General features: G+C 45.7%; 1 protein-coding gene across 2 annotated transcripts in view; it reads left to right on the forward strand.

Moving 5' to 3' along the window:
- plekhh3 (pleckstrin homology, MyTH4 and FERM domain containing H3) overlaps window positions 1–8642 on the forward strand; it is a 37943-nt gene extending 29301 nt beyond the window's left edge. The window contains exons 6-13 of one of the 2 annotated variants that reach the window (XM_064321626.1): window positions 1431–1554; window positions 1803–2100; window positions 4090–4297; window positions 4549–4685; window positions 5259–5379; window positions 5490–6068; window positions 6180–6371; window positions 6837–8642. In XM_064321626.1, coding sequence (XP_064177696.1) covers window positions 1431–1554; window positions 1803–2100; window positions 4090–4297; window positions 4549–4685; window positions 5259–5379; window positions 5490–6068; window positions 6180–6371; window positions 6837–6974 — 1797 coding nt within the window. In that variant the 3' untranslated portion in view covers window positions 6975–8642. The remainder of the gene's footprint in view (window positions 1–1430; window positions 1555–1802; window positions 2101–4089; window positions 4298–4548; window positions 4686–5258; window positions 5380–5489; window positions 6069–6179; window positions 6372–6836) is intronic. The other variant, XM_064321627.1, reaches the window with a different exon arrangement.
- The last annotated feature ends 2073 nt before the right edge of the window (window positions 8643–10715 follow it).

The raw sequence follows: 10715 nt of genomic DNA on the forward strand, positions 1-10715 counted from the left end.
TTTTCCTAATAGGAGTACAGAGAGATTAGAGCTCCCCTGCTGATTGGTTGATCAGAGAAAGACACCAGCATGTGCCAGGAAAGTTGCGTTGACAGGAAGCGGTGCAGGAAAGAAGTCCCTCTTAGGGTGATTGCGGATTGATTTGTTGTTACGGACTAGTTAATAATGAATGAGTCCCACATTTTGCCCTTGCATCAGTCCCAGTATCGACTGCTTATCTCCAAAAACCTACTGTGCAGTTCCTGTTTGCCAAAGTCCCTGAGGAGAGTGGATAGAGATAACCTTGCATAGGTGTGTGTGTGTGTGTGTACGTACGTGTGTGTGCGCGCACACGGAAGAGACCCAACATGCTGCATCAAACACGTGCAGATAGACAAAAAAAAAGATACCTCTAGTCTACGCTAGAATAGCACATGTTCTCAGTATAAACACGTTCCTCCATTTGGCTCAAAGCTTCCTGTCAGTTGCTGCCAAATCTTAGTGGTTCATTCAAATGACAGAGTGGGCCATGGGCATTACCGTTTCACAAACATTCTCCACAGAATGTGCAAACACAACCCCTCGAAGGTAGGTGGTGAGCAACCCGATAGAAACACTGCTTTAAACACAGCCCTGGGCAGTCGGGACATTATTAATGGACTACAGGTGCTTGGAATTGGGCCTGGTGTGGATTTTGTGAATCAGTGCTGCGTCTGCGTAAATCCTGCGGATGTGCCGGGGGAGGGGGGGGGGGGGCATGAGAGCACGGAGCCTTTGTAATGCCGGTTACACTCGCTGAGGGGAGGGAGGTTGTGTCAAAAATGAGTGGTGGGACATGTTCTTTGCGATTATGTGCGGAACTCTGTCACCGCGAGCATTCTGGCAGTAGCAGGTAGCCGTCGGTTTGGCCTCTATCCCCTGCCCCTCCCAGAGGAAATGAGGCGTGCACATCGCTCAGCGCGGGCTGCTTCCTTCCAATGGGTGGGGTGACACACTGTGTTCATGCTCAGCTGTACGCCTGCCAGTCTCCTCTCTGGAATATATCCTGGCTGTCTGCTCCATTGTGGACATGCCAGCCCTTCTCCCTGCCCCATCAGTCATTCACCTGTTCCCCTCTGCAGCCAATCAGAAGGTTGCTTTAGTCACTTCATTAGCTTGCACATGTTTATAAGTGATGTTCTTACATACACCCTGTGTGTATCTAGAAGAACTGCTTGTGTTTAATAGGACTACCATATAGTGCTTTAGGCTTCAAACACCGTAACCTTAACACATCTCTCTGGTAAAACATGAAAAGCATGGCAGCTACAAGAAGACTTGTTCCTAAACTAGATATTATTGGCTCCTTACAGTTCGCTGTAGTGGGTGTGGCACTAGTGCAGGTCTAACAGGAATATTACCATTGTCTCAGTGTATTTTTCTGGTCTTCCTCCCTCTCTCTCTATGTGCAGGAGAACAAGTTTAACCTGGAGGTTGTGGAGCAGATCTACCAACACAACCCCATCCTGAAGTATACTCAAAACCCCCTGTATGCCCCGCTCTTGCCTTTCCCCTATGGCAGCCTGGACCATACCTGTGAGTGACCCCGTCCCATACACACACACACAGAATGACTACACAATTAATGAACAGGAAAGTGAATTGGTAATGACCAATACGAAAATAGTGCTACTCAGTCGGCTTACAAGCTGTGCCTTTTCAGGTTATTAAAATTCTTGATTCGTGAGAGGCTAATACCTTATAAGCATCCATGCATGGTGTTTTTTTATACTATCTATAGAACACTTGTTGACTCTGTACTTCCTTCCCTTATACCCTTTCAGACCAAAATGGGAAGGGCTACACCACCCTACGGGACGAGGCCGTGAAGGTGTTCAATTCACTGCAGCAGCTGGAGACGGCACGGGAGCCCGTGCCGCTGATCCAGGGAGTGCTACAGACGTGCCTGGACTTGCCCCCGCTGCGGGACGAGGTCTACTGCCAGCTGGTGAAGCAGACCAGCGGAGCGCCCACGCCTGACATGCCCGCACACCTGCGGTACTGGCAGCTGCTCACCTGTATGAGCTGCACCTTCCTGCCCGGGGCGCCCGTGCTCAAATACCTGCGCTTTCACCTCAAAAGGTGAGGCCCACAAAAGACACTCCGTGCCAACTCTGGCACTGGCACTTACCTACGTGCCACTCATTTTTTTTAAATATGTTTTTTGGGCTTTTTCAGCTTTATTAGATAGAACAGTGTAGAGAGACAGGAAGAACTAGGTGGAGAGAGAGGGAGAGACATGCGACAAAGGTCAGCGGTCGGACTCGAACCGCCGACGTCGCGGCTCGCAATGAGCATGTGGAAAGCGCTCTATGGGCTACGCCACTGGAGGCCCCCGCCACTCATTTTTTACCACGGTTGTGTTGAACAGCTTGCTCCACACAACTCTTGTTCCACTTGTTCCGCTGTGGAAGAACGGCTTGTGCAAAACGGCTTAGGGCCATTCGGAGTTTACTGGTCTTAAGGGCTGAGGTAATCATCTTGGGCTGTGGAGCTAAGACGTGCATCCTGATACGTTTTGTGTGGTAAACTGGGACAGAACGAAGAGAAAGAAAATGAATTGTAGTTCAAGGAAGCAGACTTTCAGCTGGGGCGTGGAGGGGGCGGGGGGGTCAGCGGGGCACCGCCTTGAAGAGCACAGTCTCTGTGAAAAGAAACATGAGCTGCTTCATGCGGTGGAGGAAAGGTGAGGGCCTCGTTCTCCAGACTCTTAACAATTCAGTGTGATCAAGTGATCACCTTTTCTTGTAGGATCATTTTGCCTGTGTTTAGCTGTTTGCTGGAAACTCGCTTCTTAACCTTTTTGCAGTGTCCCATGAAGCAGAAAGGATATCCAGAAACTGGGGGTGGGAGTGGGAGTGGAGAAGGACTGCGAAAGTTCACAGCCGAGCCTCAGTGGAATTTTCCAAATTGTGTGGCAGTAGCGCAGAGGTTGTCCCATGCCTAGAACTAAAGCGAAAGGCAGCGAGCGATGGCTGGTTTATTTTGGGCTGCGTCGAGCGGTAACGTCAGGTCACGTCCTGTTTTGTGCCGGGCATCCAGGGAATCAAAGAGAAATACCTTCAGTGTGTTCACGTTGCCGAAACAATGCAAACCCACTGAGTGGAATTTCCTCCCCCCGCACCGCCAGAGAGGATGACCTGGAGGAAGCCCCATTGCGCCCAAGTTCACGAGTGGAACCGGTGGCCTCTGCGGAAACTTTCTACAGCTTTTAATGTCTTTTTTGAGGTGTACAGGAAGGATAAGCTTTTTATAGCCTTTTTTAAAATGGTACTGACAGCAAAGCATTTGTCATACAATTTATGAGTCATGGTGAAAACCATCTCTACGGTTTGCACCAGAACCAAAACCCAATATAGAATGTGTTACATGTGTAAGACTTTTGTGTTCAGCATAATTATTCACATTGCTATTTAGGTGCCCTTAAAATGAATGGCGTATTTTTGATGTAAATTATAATTGATGAAAAACAGTATGTATTTTGTATGTTGAAAAAAAGTTTTCAACATACAAAAAGTATTGATATCAATTTACAATATTGTTTCATGTAAATCCAAGTTTCCAACAGGAAACCATATTGGCTAATGAAACGAGCTGTATTCCAAAGCTATGCTACCCAATGTTTACTAATTTTTTGAAAGTAACTTGGAGCATTTGAGATGATGTAATCAGGCAGGAAAAAGAAGAAGGAAAAAAAGCAAAATCCAAAGTTTGTGGCTTTCTTGTGTGGATGTGTTAAGTTGTTTGTGAATTCTGTCTGTTGAAGTGGGGTCAGAAGGTACAGAAATGAATGTTTTTAAGGGCTGAGAGTGTGTGGTCATTGTGGTTATTTCTGTAGGGAACCCTGAAAAGTGCCCAACTCTCAGTGCTATATAGGTATGGGGCTTGCCGCCCCGCAAAGGCGTAACTTGGCGGAATAGCATACCTGCCATTCCAATTTCATCCTTGTCCCTATTTAACCATTTTACCTTGTTTAGCTACATGCTTTTACGTTGCTTGGCTTATGCCTTGTTGATTTCAGTAGGTTCCACCCAGCTATCAAACACATTATCTGCTGTCTGCCCTTCTCAGAGTCCAGAGCCTGCATCCAGATACGGAGATGGACAACTATGCGTCCTTCATCGCAGAAGCCCTGGAGAAGACGCGTTGCCGGGAATTTGTGCCTTCCTGGGAGGAGATTCAGGTTCTGATGAGCCGGCAGGAGATGATGTGCACAGTGCACTACCCCGGACCGGGGTCCTGCCAGGTTCCCATCAGCTCCCACACCACAGCCGATGAGGTGAGGCCTAGTCTTTCTCATCAGAAAGACCGCTGCATTCAAGGACCTCCTAAGCCTACAGTGGACCACTTGCAGTGGTTTAGCTCCGGGAGTTTCCAATTCTCGCTTCCATTTAAATTCAACTTAATATGGCGGAATCCCAGCTGCATTTGGGCTTGTCGGCACACGGTGTGAACTTGATGGTCTCTCCAGGCGTTTGCATGCAATGGCCTGGACTGATGTTCAGCCTTTTCTCTCTCCATCCCTCTCAGCTGGTGAAGAAGATGTTGGAGCGGCTGGGGTTGCAGCACAGCCACAACACCTTTGCTCTTTTTGAGCAAAGCGCACACTGGGAGCGACCAGTAGGAGGCAGCACCATCATTGCTGACATCCTGACCAGATTTGAAAAGTAAATACCACTCGAAGCTCAGATAAACCCATACTGAAGGCACTGAGTTCATACGGTTCTCTTACCCTGCTTTCTCAATACGTATTACACAACCAGTAAATAGAATTTTTTTTTTTTTCAGCCTTTCCTCTGTGGATTGTATTTCGTGTACAAATGCAGACATTTACAGCCGTGCATATTTTCCAAAATTAGATTAATCACCTTGTATTTTTTGACCCAGTTCCTTTTAGCACAGCATGTTTCTGTGGTACACACAACACACCCAACATGAGGGTGAACCTGTTGCTCAGCCTTCCTCCACAATGAGATTATAATCTTGGCAGGGATGAAGGGATTAGTGTTAGGTGTGTGCTACTGGACCATAAACTACAAATGCAGATAAATAGAGACACAGTCACACTCAGTGAATGTTGAATGCAGCGCATGGGCATATATGAGCGAACGCAGCAGAGGCCACTGTGTAGGTGTTCAGTGGGCACAGGGTAGGGCCAGGATACCTATCAGAGTTCCACCTCGTAAGTCAACACTGAGCATTCCTGAACATTCCCGCTCACCTTCCCTGTTATTTTGCAGCCTTTCCACCAAGGAACCTGAGTCAGATGCTCAGTGGAGTCTCTGCTTCAAGTTGTACTGCTTCCTGGACACAGAAAGCATCCCTACCGACAGCATTGAGTACACGTTCCTCTTTGAGCAGGTAAAGCCTAAAGCAAGCTTATTTTCCCTTTTTTATTTTATTTTTTAAGGGAATAGAATCTAAAATGTCAAGTGAACCTCATTATTTTCTCTTGTTTGGTTATTTTATAGGTTCTTATGTCCACTGTTTCATACAGGGTGAATAGGAGGTGTGATGCGTTGATCAGATGCCAAGTGATTGACTGGGTCCTTTCCTTGCAGTGCCACGAGATGATGGTGAGGGGTCACCTCCCGGCCTCGGAAGAGGACCTGCAGGCCCTGGCCGCCCTGCGGCTCCAGTCTCTAATCGGGGACTTCAGCACCCATTCCCCTTGCCCGTCCTTGGATGAGCTTTTCCCTGGCCACGTGGTAGAGGCACGGGTTGTGCTTGCCCTCAAGACCCCCCAACCCCCTTCGTCCACGGCCCCCGCCCCCCAGGCACCACCCTCCGGCTGCCCCCAGCGCTTCCCCAACGGCCTCCTCACTGGGGCGCTGTGGAGCCACACGGCTGCCCACAAGCAGAAGGCAGAGCAGGACCTGCGCCTGCGGGGCCGACTGAAGGAGGAGGGCGCGCTGGTGATGGGGGCGATCGTGGAGCGCTGGAAGAGCCTGGCAGGGTCCAGCCGGCAGGAGAGCATGGCCGCCTACCTCACAATCGCTCGGCAGTGGCCCGGTTTTGGCTGCACGCTGTATGAGGTAGACTTCTACATTGTAAGTGTGCCCCTCATTTTTGAATTGCTAAGCACAGACAAGCTGTTCCCTGTTTGCGGAGTAAAGGTGGCTAAAGTTTGTGTTCCCTTTTCTTTTTTTTTGAATGGCCAGAGCTCCACAGGCTGTTTTTCACAGAAGTTATGGTTGGCAGTGGCAGCAAAGTCAGTGTCACTTTACAGGCAGGGGGATGTAGAGGCCTTGGAGTCTTTCCCCTATGGACAAATCTGTTCCTATGGAGTATCCGACAGCAGCACCTTCAAGATCACCACTGGGGACCGAGATCTGCTGTTCGAGACCAGTAAGGTACAGTTGGGGAGCGGGTGTGCGGATGTGCAATTCGACATTGCCATTAGAAGCCCTATAAGAAAGCTGATTTACTCCTGCAGAGATTGTCTTTGGGTTCTCTACATAAGACTATTCGTGAGTGTTTTACATCACCATGATAATTGTTCCTCTTTTCCTGAATCTGTCAGCAGAATCCACTTTAACAGGCACTTACAAATCCTGTTGCCCATGAGGTCGGCTAGGCATTGCTTCCAGTGTCTGCTGTAGATGTTTTGATCCGACGTTCTACCACACAAAAACAGCAAGCGTTAGCACTTCATTAGGGAGTTCATCTGAACATTGCTATGGATTTGCGTTACAGTACCTTGCACACAACTGTCGTACACCTGTGTGAGCTTGCGCAGGGTTACAATCGTGGATTTCAGGCTGGCACTGAACTATAACAGGTGTAACAATCTCTTCCCCTTCTGCGCTCTTCTGCAGCTGACAGAAATTATGCAGCTGATGAATGCCTACTTCAGTGCAGCGTGCCGACAGCGGATGCAAGGCGGTGGGACTGAGACTGAGGAAGGCTTTTGTTACACCCCCAGCGTCCTGGAGGTGCCCTCGCACCCAGTCTGAGGTGACCGCTCCACGAACCACAACGCTGAGACTGTTTGAGCACCGAGCTTTGTCTGCGTGGAGGACGGAACAACAAACAAACATTAGGGTGTTGACCTATTCAGCTAAAACAATACAGTTCACCAAGCTGTCAAACTCAACAGTGGGGGTGGGGGGGGGAAGGGCGAGCCAAGCCAGAAATTGACAGAACAATGTTCTCACGAAGAGCAGGAGAGATGTGCATGCGACACGTTTCTCGGCCCAACTCGGCTCACGTGGGACGTTATTGTGCTGGACAGCACATGATCACCGTCCTTACATATGGAGAATGGAGAAGGAAAAAAACACAAATTCTTGACCTTGGGGTCCTGCAGAGCTTCCATCTCCAGAAGCTGATGGCTCTACAAATTCCAGTGATTTCAGTACGTACTGTTCACACTGAAGTCAGTAAGTCATTTCTCATAATCATCGGCACGTGACTTTTCCCTCCGAAATGCCCATGGTGCGAATTGACGCTGGGTGGGGGGTGGGGCGAGGGAATGAAATGGCTATTTTCCTTCAGTGTGGGTGATGTGTAGCAGAAAACACTGAAGTAGAGGACCCTGGAATGACGGCACAGGATTAATCTTTCTTTACAGAATTCCCTTCACAGAGCTGCTCGTTCAAGGTCTGGTCAAGCTGAAGGAAAACACACTGACACTTTGGCTAATGGTCTGTTTTTCATCCCGCAACACCAGATGTATTCTTTCCAGTATGTGGCAATGACTATAACAGAGCGACAGCATTAAGCACTAATCTCACCTCTCCCCAGCCTAACAAAGTGCATTAATTCTACCATCTTCTGTCTGCTGACACTTAAAATGACTTTGCAGCTTACATAACCTCTTACGAGAGTTGATTGGAATGACTGAAGTTTGGAAAGCTGGGACTGACTGATCTTCACCAACCTGTACCACAGAGGCTCAGTACTCCTGTCAGAACATGCACACACTCGACTGTTTAATTGGAATTCTGTTTTGTACACACATAAATGTCATAATCACTACTTGTACAAAATCTGAAAATGCACCTCTGCCCACAAATGCCGTCTTTTGTCTGCTGAACTTTCACAATGTAGCTGTAGCTTTTTTTTGTTATTAATATTATTTATGAATATGGTGGTGTTGTGTTGAGTTTTTTTTTATTTTACTTTTTAATATTTAATTTTGCCGTTTTTTGTATGTCTTTATAAGGACCTATATTATATACAAAAATTATTCTTACCATTTTGAGTATAATCCTGGCTTTCAGGGTAACTCGTACCTTTTGTTTTAAAAGTTCATAGTGCCCTCTGTTGGCAGTGTTTTCTTGATGCATTCCAAACGCAACTACCACACAGTGATATGGTAAACTGCTGTTGCTTCTGATCTTTATCTGGTTTGAATGAATCAAACCTCACCCAAAGCAGAAATTCATGTGCTATTGCCAGGACCAAAGAAAAAGTGTGGATCTCTCCGAATGACACACTGAGGATGTTTCCCTGAAGCTAGTCTTTCCGCAACTACATTGTCAACATCCACTGCTTAGTTCACTGTCCGTCATTGCCCATATATTAGTAATGTGGTTCTTGAGGAGAGTGGGCTATATTTAATAATTTTACAATTCATTCATTTTGTGTCCCCCTCTGTAATAAAAATAGCAAAAGGTTGATATGATCGTCATTTGTCGTATAACAACTCAACTCTGTGTCATTGTTTAGTGCAGTGGTCTCCAACCCTGGTCCTGGATAGCTACAGGGTCTGGTTTTCATGGTGACTCTGCACTTCATGAATCAATTAGAGCAGTTAACTCAACTCACCTGGTGTCTTGGGTCTCAACTGGGTGCTTATTTTAAGGTTAAAACAAACACCAGCAGACCTTGTAGCTCTCCAGGACCAGGGTTGGAGACCACTGGTTTAGTGAATACAGTTGCACCATTTAATTTCAGGTTTTTTCAAAGGCTATCCAGTCATGCACTGGCATTTATCAGGCAAAACTTCTCACACATGAGGCACTCCTTTCTGCACACCAGTTACTGTTTTGAAGTTGTGTTCCATCAGGGGGTAGAGATTCCAAATCCTTACTGGTTCCTTGCAAACTATAATTTGATGGCTGTAGCATGTGTTGCACTCATTCAGTATACTGCACTCATCCACTATTGCAGCTCACCTTTAGCCTTTTCAAATCTTGACTTGTGCCACACTTGGCACATTGCAGTTGAATATAGATTACAGTTAACAGACAAGGTAAGAAGAACTCTAAACCTAGAAAAATCAATTAAGCAACACATGGATCTAAATATACTCTATAATGACTATGGCACTGCATAGACTGAACTTTCAATAATAATTTTATCTATATACCACTTTCCTAACATAGAGTTCAAAATACTTTCACAAAAATGAAAAGGTAATTAAACTAAGGATTTCAATATATCCAGGTTTAACACCATGTTGTGCTTAAAGTAAAATCTTAAAATATGAATGAATTTGTCTTTATCATTAAAGGACAGAAATGACTTAATTCTAGATATGTTGTTAGCTGGACTAGGTGTAATTGATAGTATCAAGAAAATAGCCAACTGGTTACAAAATAAGGAATGCTTCTCTTCCTGAAATGAACTAGACTACTCATTCCAAAAGGATGGCATTGCTGAAGAAAAAAACACATTTCTGATAACAGAAACATATTTGCTGAGACAATACTAATAACAAATATATATATTTGAATATATAATAATACAAGTAAATTCAGGAGACACAAATGCAGACATGACCAGGAGAGACAAAAGGCTTTCAATTTTCTTTTCCCATCTCACAATGCCCAACGTAGTATCCAGGGTCATAGCAACCTAGCTCTTCTATGCTTACCTTGTATTAGTAACACATTTTTTCTGGTGAAAATGTGGTTACTTACCAAAACGTTCCTTAAGGTAGCCAGGTCAGGATTACCTACAATTTGAATTATCAGCAGACATGAAAGAAAACAACTTGAAACAGGATGTGGACTGAAAAGCTGACTTGATTAAGTCATTAAAACGCAGTCAATAAACGCTCAATTTTTTATTTTTGAGAGGCCAATGTAACACTTTGCCAATTTGTGCTTTGTGGTTTCTTAGGTATGCCAGTTAGTTCTCACTCTTAAACCACAAGTCATGAAACTGGGCCACAGCATTTGCTATTCTGTCTTGTCCTCACATTAAATTACTTGAGAAGGAATTTTACTGGTTAATTATTGTTGGTGTCACCTCCTATATCGGAGGGGGAAGTTTCATAGCCACCCATTAAGCAGAAAACGATTCAACTAATATCTGTAGTCTGAAAACCCTTTAGATCTCAGTCACCCATCTCTGACCCGGACAGGTTCTAGACTGGTATTGCACATGTACAGTTTTAACCAGTAACTACTTGGCTCGGACAATAACCAAGCCATAATGAGGCAGTCAGAGAACTTAGTTAAATGCTCCCGCTCTGGCCAATCCAAAGAGATTAATTCAGTTTGTGGTTCTCTTTCAACTTTCAACAAGCTTAAAGTGTTTGACAAAATCAAAGGGATTTTACACTTCCTGGAACTTGTTATTGGATGCCACAGAAAAACTCCACAGTTCCACAGCCAAAGACTGGATATTCAAGCCAGTCTTTCTCTGGAGGAAGACAAGAGCCTGCTATTATAGTTAGTACAGCCCTACGCTCTCTCTGTTACAGCTGCAGACAGCTCCTCTATCATGGCCTAAAGGTTCTGTTT

This window comes from Anguilla rostrata, chromosome 2 (assembly GCF_018555375.3).
Source record: "Anguilla rostrata isolate EN2019 chromosome 2, ASM1855537v3, whole genome shotgun sequence".
Taxonomy (NCBI): Eukaryota; Metazoa; Chordata; class Actinopteri; order Anguilliformes; family Anguillidae; genus Anguilla; species Anguilla rostrata.